The sequence below is a fragment of the Podarcis liolepis genome (assembly GCF_965112155.1).
Source record: "Podarcis liolepis genome assembly, chromosome: 1".
NCBI classification, from domain to species: Eukaryota; Metazoa; Chordata; class Lepidosauria; order Squamata; family Lacertidae; genus Podarcis; species Podarcis liolepis.
Window position 1 is genome coordinate 31064531 of NC_139554.1, and position 26214 is coordinate 31090744.

The window sequence follows — 26214 nt, forward strand, 5'->3', positions numbered from 1 at the left end:
TTCTGTTTTTACATGTTCAGCTGGTGGTTAGGATAAAAGAAATTTCGTGAAATTTCTTCACTATCATGACGGGCAATCCTGCACTTTGCATGTGGTTCGGAGACAGTTGCCAATATAGTTCCTTCCATTGGCAGGAAAACCACAACAGGCTCTAAGAACAACTTTTAATTTGGATACATCGGGTAGCATTCAACATAGCATTACTCAGAGTAAAAGGAAAAGGTAAAGGACCGCTGACAGTTAAGTCCATTCACGAACAGCTCTGGGGTTGCAATGCTCATCTTGCTTTACTGGCCGAGGGAGCCAACGTTTATCCGCAGTTTTTCCGGGTCATGTTACCAGCATGACTAAGCCACTTCTGGTGAAACCAGAGCAGAGCACAGAAACGACGTTTACCTTCCTGCCGGAGTGGTACCTATTTATCTACTTGCGCTTTGACATGCTTTCAAACTGCTAGGTTGGCAGGAGCAGGGACCGAGCAATGGGAGCTCACCCATCGTGGGGATTCGAACCGCCAACCTTCCAATCAGCAAGCCCTGGGCTCAGTGGTTTAGACCACAGCGCCACCCACGTCCCTGTACTCGGAGTGCATCCATTGAAATTAATTAATAAGGTTAACTTAGGTCCATTAATTTCAACAGGTCCACTCTAAGTAAAACTCAGTTGTTTACTACCCAGTGTTTTGTGAACACTGTTAAACGAAGAGTAAAAAAGCAGAAAGAAGCCCCCTAAAAATACATTAGAGTCAATCTTGCTTTTTCACTTCTTTTTTTATTACAGACAAAAGCAAAATGAAAAGGTTTGAGCATTACTTCTCAAAGCAGCCAAAGACTCACACATCCTGGCAATCCTTATGCTTGCACCTCCTAGAAGGATTTTCCAGAAAACTTTTAGTCCACAATAAAAATGAGCCTGAAATGTCTGTCAGAGAGAAAAAGAATGAATGAGCTCTGCCAGGCCTTTCAGGATTTTTGGAAGGAAATGAATGCAAAGGCAAGAGACATCACCTCTCTTTTCAAGTGGTGCATATAGCCTTACTTGACACCCCACTGCACTTTGCCCTATTTTCTCCAGTCATGCTTCAGCTCTACTCAAACACAAATACATCTTATGCTTTCATTTGTTTTATTTCCCCAAACACCCAGTGTAAGATATCTGTGATTCCCCCCCTTTATTTAATTAGGGGCATTGGAGTTGGGATATTGGGAGTGATTTTGAGTGGACCACTACGTAAGTTAAAGGTAAAGGGACCTCTGACCATTAGGTCCAGTCGTGGCCGACTCTGGGGTTGCAGCGCTCATCTCGCTTTATTGGCCAAGGGAGCCAGCGTACAGCTTCCGGGTCATGTGGCCAGCATGACTAAGCCACTTCTGGCGAACCAGAGCAGTGCACGGAAATGCCATTTACCTTCCCGCTGGAGCGGTACCTATTTATCTACTTGCACTTTGATGTGCTTTTGAACTGCTAGGTTGGCAGGAGCAGGAACCGAGCAACGGGAGCTCACCCCGTCACGGGGATTTGAACCGCCGACTTTCTGATCGGCAAGTCCTAGGCTCTGTGGTTTAACCCACAGCGCCACCCGCGTCCCTTGGACCACAGCATAGATAGAGGGTAACCCCAACCAAAAATACATGTGTGTTTAAGTGGATGCATTTCCCCCAATAAACATGGAAGTGGACACATGATCCTTTCCCATGTAAGAACCGCCTTCGTGGAGGAAGTATATGACCAGTGGTACCAGCAAAACCACTGATGGACAAACACCCTCCAAGTACCACAATCCTCCACCCTCCTTTCCAGGCTGGTTTGCACAAAACACAAATAGACTGACTCAACCTCACCACACACAAATAATGTATATTGCTTTCTAACATAGCACAAAGGACTCCATTTAGAAAAGCAATTTGAACTTCATTTAAAAAAAGAAAAGAAAAACAGCTTTGGCAGAGTTTGTAGTAAGCCTTTATGGACTGAACATCTGAAATAATCACATGCAGAAATGCATAGACACGGAGCTATTCAGGGGGAAAGCAGAATACCACAGGGAGCATGGTCATCAGCTAAAAAATTCTGCAGAGTAAGAAAGAAAGGCAGATATACCTCCTACAGAAGAAAGCGCAGCCGGAAATGCGAACACATCTTGCGAACAAGCAGCCAATGACATGGCACTTTCAAAAAGGACTTCTGACCTGGTCACAACTCATCTCAGAGGTTCAAATCACTGAGCAGCATCTTCCTTTATTTCCAGCACTCAAGCAAGTGTGCCATCACTTCTGTCATCAAAATCACACCAACCACATGCTAAAAAGGAAATATTAGCCAATTTGGGGAAACACGAAAGTTTGCACAAATACAAAAAGGGGTGGGGGGTGGGGACTAAAGAGATAGGACCCAAAAGCATCCCAGTGATGGCTGAGCATGTTCCCTGGGCATGAAGCGCACTGTTGGGGAGGGTGGAAAACCAAGAGGGAGAAGGAAGGGAATGGAGAGACCTGGAAGAGAAGAAGGTGGTTGACCGGGACCAGGAACAATAATGTATGTTGCAGGGAGGGATTGTTGCAGGTCCAACCTGTGGCCTTTAAGTCAAACTGGCTTAATGTTTATCCTACAGTCTCTTTTTCCTTAACAGTGCAATCGTATCCATGTTTAAATGGAAAATTCCCACTGAGTTCAATGACGCTTACTCACAGGGAAGTGGATCTAAAAGTACAGCCTCGGGGTCTAATTTCTAATGGCTACTGTCTAGGAGGAGAGATTCAGGAACCAAACAGGTTTCCAAGTGTGGGGAAACCATACATGAGTAAGCACCACTCAGATCAAAGGGACACTCCAGAACAAGGTAGGAACAGAGCAATGTATTTGGAATATCAAACAAACACATTTTGCAATACCAGTCACCTAAATTTCAAAAGCAGTGTTGTTCTCCACAATCGGCCAAGACACAGAAACTTGCCAAAGTGAACTTGAGAATCAAACCCCCAACCAAGGGATAGCAGAAACATTTTTTTAATTAGTTGCCCAGGGTCAGCTGAAGGCAGCATGGGAAGGTGCTGTGAAGCTGCTCCTCCTGCCTCCCAGGAATAGCGTTGTGGCCAAGGGGAGACCAAGAAGGTCCCATCCATCAGCCAGAGAAGGAGCAGCTGCAGGAAACCTGCAGAAAGGATGCTCCACTCCAAATGCCAGCTGCACTGGGACCGCAGAAGCAAGATGGGAAGATGCTCTACATCCACCAAGGAACAAGAGCCCCCAAAAGACTATTCAATAAGGAAGCATCAACAAGCAAATAAATAAACAGAAAATGGCCTAAACTCAACTACAGAGAAATGCCTGCTTATTCTTCACCTCTTTGTTCTGGCCTTAAAGAACTTATTTCCTTCCTCTACTTCTTCCACCCTCTCCCCTTCCCTGCTGTGTCTTTGTAAGCCCGGTAGCAATGCCCCTCCCTCCCTCTCTTTTTAATGTGAACTTCTTTGGGAAACAGTAATTTTCTGAAAAGCAGCACTAAGATATAGTAAAATAAATAATCACAGCGGTTTTGCTGGCTACTGCAAGACCCACAAGGGCAGAAGACACATGGCTACACCCTATTTCCTCCTTACTAGGGAGATATTTCAGCCATGTAAAACTCATACAGAATGGTAAAGGCTGCAACTATCTGATGAAGCCTTACCAGACCGGTGCTTATTCCACAATTCCCACTGTCAGCCACATGTCTGGACAGCAGCCTTGAGCAGAGGAAAGGAAGTCCCTGGTACGTGCGGGTTGTGGGGATTGGATGTGCCATTGCCATAAATGCAACCAATCCCAAAAATAAGTGCACTGCAGTCAGGCCCAAGCTAAGCGCCAACAGATCCGCTACAGAAAGTGGTATGCAGGCTATTTGTGTCTCAGTGTTGCTTAATTTCCCCTCAGGCTGGCATCTAGTTTTACAAACCCAGTCATTTCTTCAGGAGCCACATCTCTGCTGGAATACAGTGGTGCCTCAGGTTACATACGCTTCAGGTTACATATGCTTCAGGTTACAGACTCCGCTAACCCAGAAATAGTGCTTCAGGTTAAGAACTTTGCTTCAGGATAAGAACAGAAATCGGGCTCCGGCAGAACAGCAGCAGCAGGAGGCCCCATTAGCTAAATTGGTGCTTCAGGTTAAGAACAGTTTCAGGTTAAGAACGGACCTCCGGAACAAATTAAGTACTTAACCTGAGGTACCACTGTACAACACACACTCCACTTTCTCCCCTGGACTTTAGAAGAAATTACAGTGGTACCTCGGGTTAAGTACTTAATTCGTTCCGGAGGTCCATACTTAACCTGAAACTGTTCTTAACCTGAAGCACTATTTCTGGGTTAGCGGAGTCTGTAACCTAAAGCGTATGTAACCTGAAGCATATGTAACCCGAGGTACCATTGTAGATCATAAATGGCAAATCTGCAGTGTCTCCTGTAATTAGAATATTCCACTTCATCCAGCCATATGGTTGCATTGGGGTTTGTCTCTCATACCACTATGGCCTCCCCTGCCCCCCCCCACATTAAAGCCTTGCCACCTCTTGGTTAAGGGTTTCTGGGAGATCCAGACCAACACCCAGCTTTTGTTTCTGCCTCCCCATCTTATCTTCCTAACAATCTTCTTCACTCATCTCACCTTCATCTCATTCACAGGCAATAAAGCATAAAAATGAATTCCTCCACCTTCCATTTATGCTGTAGCGGGGATCCTTGGCAAATGAATATTATAATGAGCCCTAGTTGGCCTTGCTGTCCTTTAAAATCTCCAGATTCTAACACCCACCAAGGCAAGAGTAAGAAGGGAAAACAAAGAGGATCAAAGCTCCCCAGGATGCTTTGGAGTTGTTCAAATCCACACCAATAGAAGCTCAGCTTCAATGTTACCATATTTTCCCGTGTATAAGACGCCCCCATGTATAAGACACCCCCTATTTTGGGGGACTCCAAATTGAGAAAATGGGGGGAGATTGTATCCGTGTATAAGACAACCCACAATTTTGAACATGATTTTTAAATTAAGAAACCTAGTCTTATACACAGAAAAGTACTGTATATTGCACATCAAGAAATGTACCACTGATGCTAAGAGGATGCCAATACTAAGATCTGTTGTATTTTTGTGCATTTCAGGGGTCCCACGAGCCTATAGATACTTTCCTCTCATACATGGGTGCTGATGTGGCCACCCTGCCCTCTGGAAATAGAATATTTGACTATAAAACTGACTTACCCTGCAGGAATGTTGCAACATTCGCAACTCGATAGTGCTCATGAAGCACTTTGAACACTGTGCAAAGATTAGGCATTACTGTTCCTTGGCCACCTATATTATATTATATTATATTATATTATATTATATTATTTTATTTTATTATTTTATTTTATTTTATTTTATTTTATTTTATTTTATTTTATTTTATTTTTCTCTTTGGAAATGTTTTCTGGTACATAGGCGCCGACTCCATGGGGCCTGAGGGGGCCCGAGCCCCCTCAAACCTACAGTGGCAAAATGTCCAGGGCCACCCTGCCAGCCCATATATCAGGACATATTTTATCAGTTCAATGACATAATAATAATATCATATATATCATATCATATATCATCATGTATCATATATCATATCATATCATTATATAATATAACATAACATTATATTATATTATAATATAATATAATATGCAAGAACTTAAAGGCAGTGTCTGCCAAACACCATTGCCATTTATGACTTCATTTGAGAAATTACATCTAGTTTAATTTGACACCAAAGCCCCATCAAATATACGAAATATTTAAACAAGATAAAAAGATTGGATTTGATAATCAGCCCTCTAAACTCGAAACTGAATTAATAAATAATAAAATCAGGGTAATTTCGAGAAGATATTGACTCCTCCTGGAATGGGAAGTTAAGGAGGAGGAGGTTAAGGCAACAATGATTAGATGGGCACAGGACATTGGACATCCAATAATGATGGCCGAATGGGAAGAGCTTTGGAGAACAAATATGAGATTTACGGCATGTTATAACATCAAAGAAAAGATGCAGCACAGATGGTACCTCACCCCCTCAAGACTATCAAAGATGTATAAAAATTTAGCGAATACTTTTTGGAGGTGTGGTGGGAGTAATGGCGACATGTATCATATGTGGTAGACATGTAGGAAGATCAAAGTGTTCTGGGGCTTAATTTACGAGGAGTTGAAAAAAATGTTTGGAATAACTTTTTTTAAAGGACCAGAGGCCTTTCTGTTAAGCATTGTTGGCTGGGACTTCCCGAAGGCCTTTAGGGAGGTATTCTTATATGCAACGGCCGCAGCTCAGACTTTGTTGGCAAAGGGTGGAAGGAACAAGAAGCCCCAACAATAACGGACTGGCATTACAAGCTACAAGAATTTGCTGAAATGACGCAGTTAACAAATACCCTGAGAGGCAATTCAAAACAAAAAAAATATGGAAAAGTGGGACAGATATAAAACATATGTTCAAAAATACAGTGGTGCCTCGCAAGACGAAATTAATTCGTTCCGCAAGTTTTTTCTTCTTGCGAGTTTTTCGTCTTGCGAAGCACGGTTTCCCATAGGAATGCATTGAAAATCAATTAATGCGTTCCTATGGAGACCGCCTTCAGACCAGGTCCAGGGACAGTCTGTCCCCAGACCTCTTCTGAAGGCTGGCGGGGGGAGAAGGACTTTTCTCCCCACCGCCAGCCTTCAGAACAGCCTTCTGAAGGCTGGCGGTGGGAAGAAAAGCCCTTCTCCCGTCGCCAGCCTTCAGAAGAGTTCCCGGAGGGCTGCCTAGGCTGCGGATAGCAGCCTGCTGCCCGGTGCGAGGCAGACATCTGCAGCTTGGGGTGCCCTGCAGGACTTCCCCGCAGGGCTCTCCAAGCTGCGGATAGCAGCCTGCTGCCCCACACGAGGGGCGCTCTTAAGCAGAGCGCCCCTTGTGCGGGGCAGACACCTGCAGCTTGGGGAGCCCTGCAGGACTTCCCCGCAGGGCTCTCCAAGCTGCGGATAGCAGCCTGCTGCCCCGCACGAGGGGCGCTCTTTAGCAGAGCGCCCCTCGCGCGGGGCAGACATCTGCAGCTTGGGGAGCCCTGCAGGACTTCCCCGCAGGGCTCTCCAAGCTGCGGATAGCAGCCTGCTGCCCCGCACGAGGGGCGCTCTTTAGCAGAGCGCCCCTCGCGCGGGGCAGACATTCACAGCTTGGGGAGCCCTGCAGGACTTCCCCGCAGGGCTCTCCAAGCTGCGGATAGCAGCCTGCTGCCCCGCACGAGGGGCGCTCTTTAGCAGAGCGCCCCTCGCGTGGGGCAGACATCTGCCGCTTGGGGAGCCCTGCAGGACTTCCCCGCAGGGCTCTCCAAGCTGCGGATAGCAGCCTGCTGCCCCGCACGAGGGACGCTCTTTAGCAGAGCGCCCCTCGCGTGGGGCAGACATCTGCCGCTTGGGGAGCCCTGCAGGACTTCCCCGCAGGGCTCTCCAAGCTGCGGATAGCAGCCTGCTGCCCCGCACGAGGGGCGCTCTTTAGCAGAGCGCCCCTCGCGCGGGGCAGACATTCACAGCTTGGGGAGCCCTGCAGGACTTCCCCGCAGGGCTCTGCAAGCTGCGGATAGGGGTAGCAGGCTGCTATCCGCAAGCTGCGGATAGGGGCAGCAGGCTGCTATCTGCAGCTTGGAGAGCCCTGCGGGGAAGTCCTGCAGGGCTCCCCAAGCTGCGAATGTCTGCCCCGCGCGAAGGGCGCTCTGCTAAAGAGCGCCCCTCGTGCGGGGCAGCAGGCTGCTATCCGCAGCTTGGAGAGCCCTGCGGGGAACTCCTGCAGGGCTCCCCAAGCTGTGAATGTCTGCCCCGCGCGAGGGGCGCTCTGCTTAAGAGCGCCCCTTGCACGGGGCAGCATGCTGCTATCCGCAGCCTAGGCAGCCCTCCGGGAACTCTTCTGAAGGCTGGTGGGGGAGAAGGGCTTTTCTTCCCACCGCCAGCCTTCAGAACAGCCTTCTGAATGTTGGCGGTGGGGAGGAAAACCTTCCTCCCACCGCAAGTCTTCAAAACAGGTCCGGGAACAGAGGAGAAGCGCTGCGCGCCTTCCCCTCTGTTCCCGGACCTGTCCTGAAGGCTTGCGGTGGGAGGAGGGCTTTCCTCCCCACCGCCAACATTCAGAAGGCTGTTCTGAATGTTGGCGGTGGGGAGGAAAAACCCTCCTCCCACCGCAAGCCCCGGGAACAGAGGAGAAGCGCTGCGCCCTTCTCCTCTGTTCCCGGACCTCCCACCACAAGCCTTCAGGACAGGTCTGGGAACAGAGGAGAAGGTGCGCTGCGCTTCCCCGCTGTCCCAGGAGATTTCCCTATGGGCTTTCATCTTGCGAAGCAAGCCCATAGGGAAATTCGTCTTGCGAAGCCTCTAAAAATCGGAAAACCCTTTCGTCTTGCGGGTTTTTCGTTTAGCGAGGCATTCGTCTTGCGGGGTACCACTGTACAGTATAGGTTCGCTATCTATGCTAGCATTTGATTGACGTTGAAGTGAGAATGAGTTGAGAAATAAGACTAAGAGCACATATTGATATAGGAATGTATTAGATAAAATGTAAAGAAATATACAATAATAAGAGTACATTCATTTGTAAAAAAAGGAATATACAATGGGATAGACAAGAAGTCTAGTGTGTTGGTATGTACCGTATTTTTCGCTCTATAACACACACCTGACCATAACACGCACATAGTTTTTAGAGGAGGAAAATCCGTAGGCATGCCACCCGTAGGCATTCCCTCCATAACACGCACAGACATTTCCCCTTACTTTTTAGGAGGAAAAAAGTGAGTGTTATGGTGCAAAAAATACGGTATATGATTTGGGGGGTATTGTTTTTCGTTTTTCTTTTTGTACTTTTTTTTGGTTTCATTTTCTTTCTAGGTATATAAAATTTGTATATAATTTTTGTATACATGTTGGAAATTATATTATAGTAAGTCCTGTAATGTAATATGACAACGTTTACCGATGTAATATAAGAATGTTAACAAATAAATAAAATGCAAATTTAAAATTAAAAAAATTAATTTGACACCAAAGCCCACTTTGGATAGCCACCAAACATAAGTCAAACATGTTGGGTCACAACAGCAAACTTTGAAAAAACTACAGTACCTGACAAATTATTCCTCTAAACAAAATGACAGCCTAGCTGAAAGGCAGAGGGCTACTAAAAACATTATGAACAGCTCAAGTAACAGTACTCTGTGATATCGCATCAAACATTTTATAAGAGATACTATCCAGACTTTTGTCCTTGAAACAAAAGCAAAGTCTACAAGATATGTCTAACGTACCACATCCCCAATGGCAACCCAAAAACATTGTCTCCCTATCTCAGTGTTTGCATTCTGGGTTTAAGGTCAAGATACTCAGCTGGAGAGCAGGAAAGCAGAAGGAGTGTCGTAGATCCCTCTTGCAACATTGTGTGTGGTGTGTTCCAAGAAATCATGTGATAACTTAAACAATGAAAAAGCACAAGTGGGGATTATTTAGAATGGGGCAAACGCACTAGCTGACTAGCCTTTAGAATAAATGTTGGTAGTTAGATGCTATCTTGAGCTACCTGAACCAGGGGAAATTGTGAGAGATAGAAAGGCAATCTGCTCTTCCTCCTCAATGATTCCTTCTCTTTCAATAACTACTTGATTTATCCTTTCAGCCAGCAGTCTAACCAGACTATTTTGTTCTGCACTATAATATAATTACCAAACTCCAACAGAGTGAGACATCAGAAAGATAAATCAACTTTATTTCAACCAAGGAGACATGTGAAATCTGGCAGAAAGAGGCTCTGGTCACATCAAATACTTAAACAATGCACCATGAAAATGCAGCACAGGCAATATGCCCAGGCAACATGCTCCTCAAATATGCCAGCATCCCCTGGACTCCTGCCCAAGTGCAAAGCAGCGGGCAAACGCATTGACATGTTTCTACTGCTTACACCATAAAGCAGCCGCAAATGTTGCAAAATTACAAATGTCAACTCTTTGTTACAGTAACCTGTACCCTCTTTAGGGAAAAGAGGGATCCCACTCTCAAATCCAGGGGTTAGCAAACTTTTTCAGCAGGGGGCTGGTCCACTGTCCCTCAGACCTTGTGGGGGGGCAACTATATTTTTTTTGGGGGGGGAGGAGAACGATTTTCGCCCGCCTGCAAAGAGGCCTGAAGATGCTTTGCTTTACCTGTCCCAGTTGTCGTCCCAATAGCTGCAGTTGGGCTTCTCCAGCCAGCCAGGTGCCATGGCGGGGTAGGAGGCTGCGTTGCCTGGTGAAGGCAGAAGCAGCAGCCCCGGCGGAGGAGCCGCGGACAGAGGTAGGGGAACCAGGGCGTCGCAGGAGCTTTTACCCACCACCTGCTGCTACTGCTTCCTGAAGGGCACTGTGAAGACAGAGCTGCCTGCCAACCCAAAAGCGGTGGCCGTGGCCACCGCAACAACCTGCCTGAATGCCATAGGAGGGAGGGAGGGATGAAGAAAGCATGCGAGGAAGCTGCATGGAGAAGGAAGAAAGGGAGGACTGAGGGAGAGGGAGGAGGAGGAGAAGGAAAATGCAGCAGCACCCGGCCACAGGCATCACACGCCCCCTTCACAGCACCGCCCTGCTGAGGTGGGCAGGTGGGTGAGCCGACTCCCGCAGTCGATAGCGCCCGGAATGGGACAAGATTGCTCCATCCCTGAGGAGAAAAGCGCAGCCGTGTGAGGGAGAGGGAAAGAACATGCGTGCTGGCGATCCACGCAGCGATTCCCGGACCCTCCATGGGCTGGATCTAGAAGGCAATTGGGCCTGATCCGGCCCGCGGACCTTAGTTTGCCGACCCATGCTCAAATCCCATAGAAAGGTTCTATCTTTGAGTTCTATTTGAACTTTCCTTCCTTCCTTCCTTCCTTCCTTCCTTCCTTCCTTCCTTCCTTCCTTCCTTCCCCCCCTCTCTCTCTGTCTGCATGTGTGCATTTCCAGACAACTCTGGCAGAGGAACTGTTCAGCTGCTGACTTAGGTCTCTAACAGCTCAAACAGTTTTACAAAGTTAAGTGTCTCTGCTATGAAGAGCCATTCAAAATGCATCAATGGTACTTGATCTGAGAGATCATTCTTAAGGACGTGCAATTTCAGTCCGGTGAGACAAGCACACTTATCTGCTTTCAAATGCGTGCAGCAATCTTCACCATCACCTTCATATGGAAACATTTGCTTCCAACGACACTGACTTTTAATGCTCACAGCTATTATTATGCCTATATCTTATGCGTGTGCAGAACTCAGGAAGACTGCCTGGAAGCCAAGGCATCTTCTTATTGCGCAATGTCAGCATCAGGCACTTCCCTTTTGCCTTCAGCAATCCACACCTGTGAGGGGGAAGAACCTGAACACAGAGCATTTCTTATACAGGAGCCGGAGGGAAACTTATTTTGTTTGCTCTTGTTCAGCTCCGTAAAATCCTGATTTTAGAAAAGAACATCATTATTGAGCACAGTAGATGCTAGCAATAATATTCTGTCTAGGTCAAACAACTGGAGAGCAGCATACTTGGAAAGAAAATAAAGAAAGATTTTCAAGTAAGAGGATCCATCAAATTTGCAGGAGTACTAATACATCTCCTATGGTGGCCATTCATTGCAAAGAAAATGTTCCAAATACAAGCTATTATAAAGCAGCAAGATTTATTTGTTTGTTTGTTTGCTTACTGCCCACCTGACTGGGTTTCCACAGCCATTCTGAGCAGCTTCCAACAAATTATAAAACGACAACAAAATACCAAACATTAAAAACCTACCTGTCTCTTCCTATTCTGACAGAAACATGGCCCTTTAAACTGCAAGGGGATCATTGTTTTTGTTTGTTACTATGTTATGCATTTTTGTGTTTTTTATTATAAACTGCCTTGTGGTCCTCTCACTATCTTAATAGGGTATGATTCACCTAATGAGCCCTTGGCAAGGACTTCTGCTTGAACAATGTGGCTTCCCCAACTCTCCTCTTCTCAGGTACCCACCCAAATTGGCTTAGAGGGTTTCTGGAGAACTCCAGAACAGCGTTTGCTCTGGGCAGAGAGGGGAAGGAGAGCATTTCAACCAGCTAGCTAAAATGCTGGCATTGGCAGAAGGATCAGAAGAGCATATTGCTGAATACAACCCACAGTCTTTGAAGGTTGGAGAGTTAGTTGCATGGTCTTATATTTAAAATGAAGGCCTTAGTTTCACAGTGAGGTTAACCACAAATGCAAAGACAGGAGAGTCCTGGGATTCTCTCTTAATCAAGATAAAAGCGGCAAATGCATGTGGGAATTCCCTTTGATGCAGCAGAATCAGCATTTAGGGAGACGGCACTAGAGCAAGGGTAGCCAATGCCAGTGGCATAGCGTGGGGGGTGCAGGGGGGGCCGGCCGCACCGGGCGCAACATCGGGGGGGCGCGCTCGCACTCGCAGCTCTCTGCCCCTACCTGGCTCACTCACCCTAGGGGGCACAAATTACTTGCCTTGCCCCGGGTGCTGACAACCCACGCTACGCCACTGGCCAATGCTGTGGTCTGCAGATATTGCTGGACTCCCACCAGCCCCGGCCAGCATGGTCACAGATGATGGGAATTGTTGTCCTAGCCTAGAGCATCTGTTGGATTCCACACTGGCTACCCCTGCGGAAGGATAGAGAACATTGAACACTTCCGCCACATCATGCACAAACAAACTCACCAGAGACAATGGTACTTTGATGTACACGCACATTTCCTTTATTTCCCCCTGCCCAGGAAGCCACTTCTCTGATAACAATGCCAATTTTGAAAGGAGGGGGAAGTATAGAGCTCAGATCTGCTGCCAGTATCACAAGAGAGCCACTAATTGTTTTTAACTCTCTTTACTGATGATTTTAATATTTATCAGAGTAGAGGTTTTACTACAATCATGCAGTATTATAAATGTTGGTTTAAATATATATATATATATATATATATATATATATATATATATATATATATATTGGAAACCAGTAAGAAATAAATAAGAAGTAAAATAAGAGAGGGGGGAAAACTGCACAAGACAACTGGATTGTTATTTTAACTTCATAAGGAAGTTCTGAAAATTCTGTAACAATAAAAATCTGGAAAACCACCTTATGCTGTTCGGAGAGCATGAAAACTATTCCAGACTTCGGCTGTTAGCTAGGAAAGGTACAGTGGTACCTTGGTTTGCAACCGTTTTGGATTACAACCATTTTGGATTACAACCACATCAGACCCTGAAGTGTGTGTCTCTTTTTTTGGATTACAACCCATTTTTATTTTGGATTACAACCCTTTTTTTTTTTTTGAGGCCCCATTGGTGAAAGTGTGCCTTGGCTTACAACCTGTTTTGGTTTACAACCGGACCTCCGGAACAGGTTATGGTTGTAAACCAAGGTATCACTGTACTGAACTTTAGCAGAAGCACATCCCTAGGGATAGTAATGGGCTGGATGAATAAATGGAAGCTTAAACAAGATACATGCACTCCCAGTCAGGAAGGATGCAGACTCTGGAATAGGGACTCAGCCTGTTTTGGATGGGGTAGTACTCACCTTGAAGAATCAGACTCACAGTCTGGGCATCCTCCTGGGTTCTGCCTTGCACCAGGATTAGCCAGGAGCATTTATGCCTAATTTAGGCTGGTGCACCAGCTATGCACATGCCTGAGGAAGTATAGCAACACATGTCTTACATCTAGATTTACTCGCCACTGTTACTTTCCACTGGTTAGTGATTCCTTTATGCTATCAAGCTTTTAGCCTACAAAGTAGATCACAGGCGGGGAACCTGTTTGGCTCCACAGGTCAGATCCTTATCAGGATTGGTCTCTCAAACCAAATCTGAGAGGTGGGTGGCCTGCCTGTAAATCATCTGATATCACAACGGCATCATGTTATTTGGTGTTTTGAAGTCCCAAAGTCGGAACATCAAAGCACACCGATAAAGTGGGGGGGGGGGTTAGTTTTAGCAGGAGTTTTGATTCAACCCCCTTCCTGATCACAGGGGTTTCAATGCAAAGTGATTTGTTCAGGCAAACTGACCAGAATTTAGCACTAACACCACCCTGCTGATAAGCTGGTGAACTAAGTGTACCATCCTGTTGCATTATCTGTGAACACCAGTTCTCTGCAGGGAACTAGTGCACACCACCAATGAAGAATTGAACACCACCACCCCTGCCCACCAGCTGACACCCACCGATCAGGGGGATGTCAGCTGATTGGCAGGGGAACTAGAACCCCAGATGGGCCAATGGCAAATAGCAATTTGGGTTTGCTCTGGAATGGATTGATATTTGCTCCAATTTAGAGCTAAAGAGCAGGTTTTTTCTGAGAATGGAGAAAACTACTTGGACCTGTGCCTAGAAAGAGTGAGTCAAGTGGAAAACCATGTGGGCCTGTCCTTTCTAGGCATGGGGCAAGCAAAAACACAGATGATCCCTCTCAAGATCAGATGATAATGATAATGATTTATTATTTATACTCCGCCCATCTGGCTGGGTTTCCCCAGCCACTCTGGGCGGCTTCCAACAAAATATTAAAATACAGTGGTCTTTTAAACATTTAAAGTTTCCCTATAGAGGGCTGCCTTCAGATATCTTCTTAAAGTCTGGTAGTTGTTCTTCTCTTTGCAGTGGCGTAGCGTGGGTTGTCAGCACCCGGGGCAAGGCAAGTAATTTGCGCCCCCTAACCCGTGGATTTAGGTAGGGGCAGAGAGCTGCGAGTGCGAGCGCACCCCCCCAGATGTTGCGCCCGGTGCGGCCGGCCCCCCCCTGCACCCCCCACGCTACGCCACTGTGTGGAGTCACCACTGAGAAGGCCCATTGATACGTGTGTGTGAACAGACACCACAGTGATGCATTTGAGGCGCCACCAAGTTGCATTTGAGGCACCACAAAAGTGAGCCTTACTGGGGGTTTTTGGGTTTTTTGTGGCGTTAGAGCTATGATGGCACATTCAAGATGTACCATAAGTAAGCAACTGTCTTGATGCTGCCATCATTGAGTGAGGACGTGGCTGCCCCAGCATTTTTCCACAGAACCACAGAATTGTAGAATTGGAAAGGACTGTGAGGGTCAGCTAGTTTAAAGCCTTGCAATGCAGGAATATTTTGCCCAATGTGGGGCTCAAACCCACCACCCAACATTGCCCAGCACATCGTCTTTCCACCACCATTCTCCTTACCCAAACCTTTTTTGCATCCAACATAAAACAGGAATTTTAAATGAACTTCAGTATGATTAATTTGGAAATACCGTAAGTCTGAAGGTGAGAGTATGTCATCATCTTCAGGGGCTGAATCAGGGGCTGAATCTAGCCCCTTCCTTATACCACCGCATGCCACATTTTAAGGTTCAGTGTTGAGACATTTTTGTTTCACATTCCACTCTGAGAATTTTCTCCAAATTTTCTCCGCTGGCTTGGCCTCTCTCGCGCTCGGGCCCGGGCGGGCGCTTGAAGCCGCCCTCGTCGTCCTCGGGCTCAGCGCCTTCTGCTGCTGCTGCTGCTGCCGGGCGCCGTGCAAAGTTTGCAAGAGGCGCCGCGCCAGCCTCCTCAGAGCGTGCACGGCTCCTCGGCGTCGCCGCCCGGCCCCGGCGTGGGGGCGCTCTCCGCCGGCCACCCCGTCCGGGGGGCCGGGCACGCCGGGCCCGGGCTTCTCGCCCGCCTCTTGCTCGCCCATCGGCGCCAGGAGGCTACGGCCACCCGCTCCGCCGCCGCCGCCGCCTGCCGGCGCTTGCTGCCTTCTACTCCCCGTTGTTGTCGTTGGCTACCGGCGCGCTCCGAGCCTCTCCGCCCTCCCTCCGTGCTTGCCGGCTGGGCAGGGCAGAGAGGCGGGGAAGGCGAGCGGGCCGGGCTCATGGCCGGGGGCAGGCGGGCAGGCGGGCATCTTGCTGCGCCCCTCCACCCAAGGCACGGCGCTTTCCCCGCTTCCTCGGGTCGCCGCCCGCGGATCGGCAGAGCCTGGGGAACAGGGGAAGTAAACTCGGCGGAGGGGGTGGATCGCGCGCGCTGAGTTTGGAGGTTTGGAGGGATCTCGGAGGAGGGAGGAGGGAGGACGGGGGGAGCTAGGGGGCAGGGTACGACGCGGCTGGGCCCTCTGGACTCGCGCCCCCCCCAGATGTTGCGCCCGGTGCGGCCGGCACCCCTGGCACCCCCCACGCTACGCCACTGTCTCTTTGACATCTGATGGGAGGGCATTCCACAGGGCAGGTGTCACTACTGAGAAGGCCCTCTGCCTGGTTCCCTGTAACTTGGCTTCTCGCAGTGAGGGAACCGCCAGAAGGCCCTCGGAGCTGGACCTCAGTGTCCAGGCAGAACGATGGGGGTGGAGACGCTCCTTCAGGTATACAGGACCGAGGCCATTTAGGGCTTTAAAGGTCAGCACCAACACTTTGAATTGTGCTCAGAAACGTACTGGGAGCCAATGTAGATCTTTCAAGACTGGTGTTATGTGGTCTTATGTAAAGGAAAGGACCACCTCCTTTCCTCTAACCCCCCTCATCTCTTTCTCTCCGACCTTATACTATTGAACAAGATGGAAATTGTTGGTATTATTTAATTTGGTGGTCCTCAAACCATGTTTCGCCATGGACTGCTAAGAATATTGGTGGACCACTCAATGATTCTTCTATTGTAGCAATTATAATGGTGCTAGATGCTGTATGATTTGTAATTGTATTTTTGATCGCTTCTTTCATTTCCATATGTTGGACAAGGTTCAACGTACTTTGTCCCTTCTGTGCCCCCACCCACTAATTTATTTATTTTGATGGTGTTGCCATTGCAATGACATGACAACTTGCTCAATTGATCTGAAAGAGGCACCAGGACACATAGTGGCTGCTTTGGTGGTGAATGCATTAATACAAAAAAGGGCCCCCATTAAACGTGCCTTTAATGGAAGGTGTGGGTGTGACCAGAGATCCCTGTAGAGATCAAGTGAGCACTGACCACAGGGCACTTTCCCAAAGACCGTCCTTTTTATCCTGGCATTTCCTGATTGTAGATATTTGAGTTTTATTTTAGTTGTGGCTGTTGCAACTGAACTCCTGTAGTTGAATCACTTTGAGATTCATACATTTATAAATGAAAAGCTGTATCTAAGTTTTGAAAGACACAATCTGAATTCTATAAACTTCAACCTGCAACACAACAAAGTACAATATAAGAAATACAAATGCAATACAAATGCAATTAAAAGTCAGTACAAATATTAAAAGGCAACGGATGCACCATCTCCTAGTTTCAGCCACAGATACACTATGAAGGATCTGAGTAAAGCTTGTGGACAGCTGGTGATCTGTGGATCACAACTTGGGAACCCGTGGCTTAATGCGTACCTGAATATTTTGCCACCCACCTGGTTACCAAAGACAGCGATGGAGCAGGCACTGGAGACCTCCCGGGACCCAAACCAGACGGAAGCGATGTGGGACGGCATGCCCAGGATGAAGACTTGGGCCAGCGAGCAGACCACCTGTCCCAGGACGGTGACGGGGAAGAGGTTTGGCTCCGTGCTGCCCGTCTTCACCCAGGCGCCCACGCAGTTGAGAGCGGAGCCCACCAGGGCGATGAGGCGCAGCCCCTTCTTGTCGAGCAGCCAGGCGACCGGGAAGAGCAGCGGGATGTAGACGATCATGTAGCACATGGAGAGCCAGTCGATGGCGAAAGGGGTCACGCCGTAGAAGCGCGCGAAGACCACGCTGATACTCCCGTACTGGATCCACTGGAAAGCGTTGCAGAACGAATAGGCGCTGAAGAGGAAGACGATTGCCCAGCGCCGCCGCGTCAGGCGCACCTCCGGCACCGACCCCGGCGCCGACCCGTTGGGCGTCTCGGCGTCCGCCGGCTCGGGCTTCGCCTCTTGCAGCAGATCGGGCTCGGCTCGGTACCCCGTCCGCTTCTCTCCGAGCTCCGGCTCCCCGCTCACCATAGCGGCCGAGAAAGTGCGCACTGAGCGACAAGTTCCTCCTCCGACGGCGGGACACCAGCGCGGGCTCGGGGATCCCTCGCTCTTCCCTCAGCCAGCAGCCCCGGTGCCGCGAGCGCCCCCCGCGCGCACGCCTCGCCTTGCCGTACTTTCTTCCTCTTGCGCTCACCTTTCGCGGCTCATGCTGCCAGCTCAAGGTTTGCCTCCACGGCGCACGTCACCCCGCCCCGCCCACCGAGGCGCGTCAGCCAGAAACCACCACCCCCCCCGGCCCGCGTTGGAAGGAGCTACCTGGACGCTCACCACCACGCCCCTCCGGGCGCGGATTGGCTGCCTGCCCCCCGCCCCTCTGCGCTGCTTCCTGCTATTGCTATGGCAACTCTCTCCGTCCCGCGAAAAAGCTCGGGGAGGGGCACAGAAAGTGGCGCAGGCGCAAGCCCCTCGACGGTCCCGTCCGGGAGTCGCCAGCCGCGCAGCGCCGTTAGCGTTGCGCCCTGCGCGAGAATCACGCAGCCTCCGGGAAAGGGGGGTGAGGGTGGGCCTTCCAAGCTCTTCTCCCGCCTTCCGTTCGCACCGAGAGCGCGGGAACCTTTTCGGCGGCCTGACGAGCTCCCGCTTCGTTTTGCTCTGAGGGCGGCAAGGACCTGCCAAAATTCTTCCGGCGGCGCGTCGACCGAGAGGAACGGGGCTGGAAAGACCGCCAGTCATCTGGTCCCAGTCATTAGCTTGGGAAAGAGGGGGGCGACGTCCCGGTTCGCGGTCTGCCAGGCTGAGGGTGTGCACACCGACCAGGTCGGGTTTTTTTCTCAATTCGGATTGGAAAGTAAACGGGGAGGGTGCGCGCAGCCTGACTGCCGGTAAAATCGGAAGCTGAAGCTGCTTCCTAGTTCCTGGTTCCTTGCCCGAGGCAAGAGCGACTTGATAAAAAAGCGGGGAACCAACTCTCTGCCCATAGCACAACGGGGCTCGCAGGTCAGTGGCCGAAGTCCCGGGTCGCAAATGACCACCGAGAAAGCAGCAGATGTTGGGGACAGATCCAAACAGGTATATGGGGAGCTGGGGCCCAGAGAGGATGGCGCAGACTCCTGCACATCCTTCCTTCTCAATTCTTTTTTAAGTGAGAGGGTAGCTGGCTGTGCATGGTAACAGATGCTCATTGCAAATATATTATCCCTTTCTAGAACAATGTATAGTGCTGATTCCCAAGTTAATACATTTCGCATCAGGACAGCACAAACCAACTCTTGTTCTTGTGGTCCGGATGGTGCTCTGACGGAAGTGAATACAGAACGAAAAAGAGCACATGCTGAGAGTATTTATTTACCTTTGACCAGGGCTGGCAAATTGTGGTCTGTTTGTTTTTTGCTGTAACATATCAAGAATGTAGAAGCATTTGTAAAGCATGAGGAGGAGGCGGAGAAGAGAAATACTCGCTGTGAAGTGATAAACATGGCTATCTTAAAGCCCCACCCATATCCCCCACCGACCGTTAAGTCCAGAGTCTAAAATTCCCTAGTTGCACCACTGCAGTAAGTTGTGCACCGAAAAGAAAGTCTATTGATACAGCTTTTCGGCAGCATAAAGCAGAACACTGTAGTGCAATGGTAGAAAGATCCTTCTGACCTCAGTTGAAGTCGGTAGCACTTGCTCTTTTTGCAAAAGCTCATTATATCATAGAACAGAGTTTCATAAAACTGAGTGAAATGCTACACAAGCACCTTCAGTTGGGGGAACAGGGCTCTGTACAAAGAGAGCAGCAGCAGCCGACAAGTCAATAACAGATTCAGCAGAGAACTGGGTCAGCTCCCACTGCAAAACATAACACTTGGCTCCTGATGCAAACAAAAGAGCGTGTTCTCCCGCTCTTGTGATGAGGAGGGGGAGGAGAGGCATCCAATCCAGCTGCAGACATTTTCGGCATCTTTTACATTGTAGTCCTAAGCATATTTATTTGGAAGCAAGTGCCATTGATCTCGCTGGAACTTAATACACAATCTAGGAAATAAGGGTTGCAACCTTGTAAGCTCAAACTGAATCCAGATAAGACGGAGGTACGGTTAGTAGGTGGTTCATCTGCCCTGATAAATTGTATTGAGTTTTCTAGAAGGGGTACATAAAAGATGAATAAGGTACATAGTCTGGGCACTTCCAGACTGTCTCCCTCCCCCCCCCCCCAGGTGAGATTCAGTCGCATCTTGGCAAACTCTCACTGCACAATTAAAGCTGATTTGGGAGCGCTTGCAAAACAAACCCACTTCCCCAAAAGATCAGACTTATATTGAAAAGGAAATTGAACAGAAAATGCACTGGAAGGTGTGGGATAACACATCATCCAGTCTCCACACAAATAAATCAGGATAATTGCTCATTAGATAGCTGACACATAATCAAATCTCTGCAAACAAATTAGGCTGAATGCTAATTAAACAGGTAATCTGGAAGCAAACTTTGTCGCTGGAGGCAAAGGTTGCTTCTCTAACATAGAGTGCTATCCACTAGATTAGGCTGGACTAGGGGGACTAAGCTAGTCCTGGTTTTGGGAGGGAGGCAGCAGGGTTCCAGCATTCTGTCTGTTGCCTGGTGAAGGGAAGAATGTTGTGTGCGCAACATTCCCTCTCCTCCATCGCCCTCGCAAGCTGGCGCGTCTGGCCCTAACTGTTCCCCTATGCAACATTTCACCGCACTCCACTGAAGAGAAGCATTTGTGATTAGTAGGTAACTGGTTCTGCAAGAAGTTAAGGATTAAAAACATATAAATTCAGAGTTGATAAGCTGGCTACGGACACTAAAAACCATTAACTAATGTCAATGGCATTAGTTTGATGCATTCTCTGTTTATAGCTCATTTATGGGCTAGAACTAATTTGGAAAGGCATTATACTACCTGTAATGGATAAACATCATGAGGAATAGGCTCTGCAGGTAAGAAAGGTCAATTACCTTTCCAGTATTAAACAGGCAGTTCAAACTTCATTTGGCATGCAAGCACAATAATAGCATATGAACGATTTATGAACTAGGCAGGTTTAACATGTTCTACTGTAACAAGTCTATAAAATGGTTTTGCATGCTTCTTGGGTTGGTTTGCATGCATCTTGGCAGAAGGCGTTGCATCTTGGAACTGAAGTCTAGGGTAGCATAAATGCAAAATTCTAGGCCTGGTTCTTTGTGTGATTTATCTTAGAGAGATTAGACCCCTGTTTCTAGTTGTAGTTCCATGACTGGAAAATTCATTACTTAACCCCTGTTGTGTGGAATCTTGGGTCACCCATGGCTAACTCCTTATTCCAGGGGTTGAGAACCTGCAGCCTGAAGGTGTGTGGGAGAAGCATGGAGGGAATGCAGGGAAGCCAAAATGGATAGAGTGATGGGAGGAGGTGTGGGTGAAAGCCTTCTACAACTGTTTGATTCAGGCCTCTGGCAAGTGTGACCTGTCCCTCCCCCCCCTCCCCGAAGCCCATTGGGTAGAGAGAGACTGTGTGTCAAGCGATGGCCCCACTCACTTTTGTCTCCAGCCATCCCTATTATTGGCTTTGTTGGGATGCAAGGTTGCGTCTTATACAACAAACCCACTTTTCCCACTTTTTGCAATAAGGAAAGTGATGAGGAAATGCCCTGGAGAGTGTCTGACCTCCCCTCAAGGAAATCAGAATCTAGCCAATGTTGTGTAATCTCTCAGCAAAAAAATCAGGCAGAATGCTCAATAGCAGCTCCAGTGACCATCATAGATAGGTCAGCTTGGCCACAGACATCATTTCCTGTTTCCTGTGCTTTCACTAGTTTTTCTAAACTAGGATATTATTCAGTTTTCATGTCAGATGTTTGAACTTAAATTCACTTCTTCTGACTTTAAGGACAAATAACATACTCAAGAGCCAAGAAAACACATTGCAGGCCCCTGCAGCGCAGATTCACCTCGCTCTTGACCTGTAGCTAAACCAGATGAGCCCTACACAGCTGCGCTCATACCGTTCCTTCTCCCCCTTGTGCTTTCAAGTTAAGTGGAGAGACATTTTTTATTATTTTCATGCCCTAAATTGCACTGTGTTCTACACACAGGAAAGGGTCATATACCGAAGGCTTGCAACTTGAGTGCATCAGCAACACTGTGCACGTACCCAGTGTTTTCCAGCCATATACTCCAGGGCACCCTGTGCCCAGACAGATATAAAATGACAGGTGGGCATGAGGAGAGAATGCAACAAGTCAATGGCACTCTTTCTGCTCCAGAGGACTGGCACAAACAAAACTCACTTGTGCTTCCCTGGGTAGCAGACCTTTTAATCAGGATCTTCTGCGCAAGTAAACAAAATATTGCCTCTAAGGCCCACGAATGAAGAAGAAGCATGAACTTCTCCACTCACTACCATCTCAAGGCCAAAAGGACTCCCAGCTGAGCCTGCAAGGGCATTGCCATGAGAGGGAGAAATGAGGTGAGATTGTAGATTGTGCTAGAGAATGCTTATGCAAACATATTTCCCTGTTATCTGTGTTGGTTTCCCAGATCTTGTGAGGTTTGCTGAAGCTGTTTGGAAGAAATATTAGAATAGAGCAGGCAGCATTATGAACTGTAAGCTGCTCATCCAGGCACTCCTCTAGAGTAAAGACACGAAGCGCTTGTACAGTGGTACCTTGGGTTAAGAACTTAATTCATTCCGGAGGTCCGTTCTTAACCTGAAACTTTTCTTAACTTGAAGCACCACTTTAGCTAATGGGGCCTCCTGCTGTCGCTGCACCGCCGGACCCTGATTTCTGTCCTTATCCTGAAGCAAAGTTCTTAACCTGAAGCACTATTTCTGGGTTAGCGGAGTGTGTAACCTGAAGCTTATGTAACCTGAAGTGTATGTAACCCGAGGTACCACTGTACTGGAAACTTAAGGGCACTCTTCCCCAACCTGATGCCCTCCAGCAGAGGCACCAGCTCCTGGGGGTTGAGTCATTTGGGCGCCCCCAATATTTGGGGTGAGGCAGTGCCCCTCATGTCCAAAAAAACAGGGTGGAGGAGGCCAAGTACAGAGGCAAGCGTGGCATGGCTTCAGTGGCTGGCTTCTCCAACCACACATTTCTTACTCCTGCTCATAGCTGTCAACTTTCAGATTTGAAAATAAGGGATCAGCAGCCTCGAAAATAAGGGATCAGCAGCCTCACCTGTCCCGGGGACAGTCTCTGGGATATCTAACAATCCGGGATAGCAGTGGGAAATGGCGCTGGAATAAGGGAATTTCCCGCAAAAAAAGGGAAGGTTGACAGCTATGCTCCTGCTGCAGTAGGGAATGTCCTAGAAGTAGCTTATACCTGACAGTAGTTTCAGCTCAAAGGAATTAGATCACTATTTGTTCAGAAAAATATAGAGAAATGTTCAGAAGGAGATAAGGCAAATCCTGGCATTATGTGTGATACACACACCCTGAAAGAACATGAGAGGCAGGGCTTTTTTTAAGCCAGAACTCTGCAAAACTCAATTCCGGCACCTCTCAGGTGGGCACCATTGCCATTATAAGAAAACAAGGGATGTGTTCATGGCAAGTTCCAGCACCTCTTTTTTCTAGAAAAACAGCACTGATGAACAGTGATATAAATTCCTTACAAACTTTGAAAGAAGGTGATTGATGGGAGTGTCCCTGACTTTGTTCACATCTGGCCAGGTTAAAAATAGGGTGCATGCCCCATTAAATGAAAACAACTAATATACACATGCTGATGAGCCAAGCAGCAGCCCCGAGTACAAACTCTGAGCCAAGTGGCAGAATGTGATGGAGCAGGGCTAAAGGTTGTGAACCATTCGTGAGGTGGTCACTCTGTTCCCCTGCATATAATTAAGAGTGCATACTCAAGATAAGAACATAAACATTGCCTTACTAGATCAGGTCAAGGTCCATCCTGCATTCTGCCGCCAACAGCGGCCAACCTTAGGAAAGCACACATATGTGAATATGACAGCCATCTTCTTTGGCCCCACTTTCTGGAAGCGGGAGGTTTACTGCTTCCAGGCATGGAGGGTTCATTCTAAGCCACTGCTGCAGTGTTCATTCATCTATTCAACCCTATTTCCAAATACATCTAAGCTGGCAGCCTTCATCACCATCTCATGGCATTAAATTATGCAAAGACTACCAAATTTGAGGGACGCGGGTGGCGCTGTGGGTTAAACCACAGAGCCTAGGACTTGCCGATCAGGAGGTTGGCAGTTCGAATCCCCTCAATGGGGTGAGCTCCCATTGCTCGGTCCCTGCTCCTGCCAACCTAGCAGTTCGAAAGCACGTCAAAGTGCAAGTAGATAAATAGGTACTGCTCCGGCGGGAAGGTAAACGGCATTTCCATGCGCTGGTTCGCCAGAAGCAGCTTAGTCATGCTGGCCACATGACCCAGAAGCTGTACGCCGGCTCCCTCGGCCAACAGAGCGAGATGAGCACCGCAACCCCAGAGTCGGCCACGACTGGACCTAATGGTCAGGGGTCCCTTTATCCACCAAATTTGAAGGCTCTAAAAGGACTTCAGACAAATTCATGGGGGTGGGGGAGGCTATCAGTGGCTGCTAGCTATGATGGCTATGTGCAAGGACTTCCACTTCCACAACAGGGCTTTCCTGCCTCTCCCTCCTCTCTCTCACACAATTTCCAGGAGGTGGGGTTTCAGGAGAACCCATGGATCGGTGCATAGCAAGAGAACAGAGGGGGTTGGTCATTCCTTCATGGAAGCCCAAATGCTTGCCTTGATGGAGCAATCATCCTTGCATGACATTGCATTCTTCTCAACTACCTCTAGTAGCTTGTAGTCACACTTAATTGGCCACTGTGAGAATAGGATGCTAGGCTAGAAGGGCCTTGGGCCTAACTCAGCAGCAGAATCTTCTTATGTTCTTATATTGGTACATTCACTATGTGTTGTATGTGCTTCCTTTTTTCTGTCCTGAACCTACTGCCAATCAGTTTCACTGAATCACAGTTTGGCCCCCTTCCCCTATTGCATAGCTCCTGCACAACAAGAAGAAATTGAGGGGACAGCCCTGTTCCTGAAGATGCCATGATGAGGAAAGCTGTACCCATGGAAGGCAAAGGAACTCAGGAACACCTAGCAACTCTCTACTTGAAGGACCAAGAGAAAATTCTAAACACCATTGGGGGCAGCTATGCAAATATTAAGAATAAGGGGGAAATTACGGTTCTAAGGCAAAGAGGACATGATCTGAGCTTCTTGTGGTGATGGAATGTGTTGGAAATTCCAAGGGAGTTCAGTGGAAGGAAAAGGCCAGAGGTGGGAGTAGGCTGGGAAGCAGCAAAATGTGGTTAAAGTCCAACAAGCCACATATTGTAAAACAAGAAATTCTTTGCAGCTGAGGAGTAGGGATTTTTGAAGATAACTGAGATGAAGGATTCGCTTTAGTGCTGCTCTCTTTTTTTTCTAGACCACAAGTATCGCAGAAACCTCATTGATTGCCTTCCAGCCTTTTGCGATTATGTCATTTTGTTCTTCAGCACTGGTTCTTCAAATATTCTGACAGATTCTTATAAAACTTTCACTAATAGGGTATGTAGAAGGAGTTGTTGGTGGTGTAGAAGGTAATTAATAATTGTAATAATAATAAAAGCAGTTTCATCTGCATTATTTTATTACATGGTTGTTATATTGAGAGCTGCCTTGAGAGTTTAGAAATGGGATGCCATAAAGGTGGATAAATCTACTGTGTTTCAGACCAATAAAATATTTAGAGGGTTAGAATTATCTGTCTGCTTTTACTACTTCGAATCTGATTTATATTTCTGTTTTCTACCTCAGGTCAGGCTGCCTAGTGCAGAAACATTCTGTAAAGGTGAGGAAACCCAGTGGTCAGTCATTATGAAGAAATGAGTCAAAACATTGGGATTCTTTATGGGGAGGACAATGGGGAGAGCTAGGAGGAGATCAGCAGAGACTCCTCTTCTATTAGAGCTGCCAGGATTAGGGAAATTCTCTCGTACACTTGAAAGCAGGTATATAAGCAGGGCTGACCCAAGACATTTTGCTGCCCGAGGTGAAGGACAAGATGATTATTGCCCCACATTCTGTGTACAGAAGTCAGCTAGACTTGCAGTTGGGTTTCACTTCCACACTTGTGACAGGGCCGCATCCTGCACCAGACATGAGGGCAGCAGGGAGTGCAGGGCAACCCACAGCTCTCTCCTGCAACACCTTGCCTCTGTGCCCCCCTGTGGCCTGACTCTACCCAATGGTAGGGCCAGCCCTCCTCAAAAAGAATAAAGGGAAAATC

General features: G+C 48.0%; 1 protein-coding gene across 2 annotated transcripts in view; it reads right to left on the minus strand.

Moving 5' to 3' along the window:
• The window catches only part of FLVCR2 (FLVCR choline and putative heme transporter 2), a 47241-nt gene extending 28643 nt beyond the window's left edge, over positions 1 to 18598 (minus strand). The window contains exon 1 of one of the 2 annotated variants that reach the window (XM_083502569.1): positions 17397 to 18598. In XM_083502569.1, coding sequence (XP_083358695.1) covers positions 17397 to 17969 — 573 coding nt within the window. In that variant the 5' untranslated portion in view covers positions 17970 to 18598. The remainder of the gene's footprint in view (positions 1 to 17396) is intronic. The other variant, XM_083502568.1, reaches the window with a different exon arrangement.
• Between the last annotated feature and the right edge of the window lie 7616 nt (positions 18599 to 26214).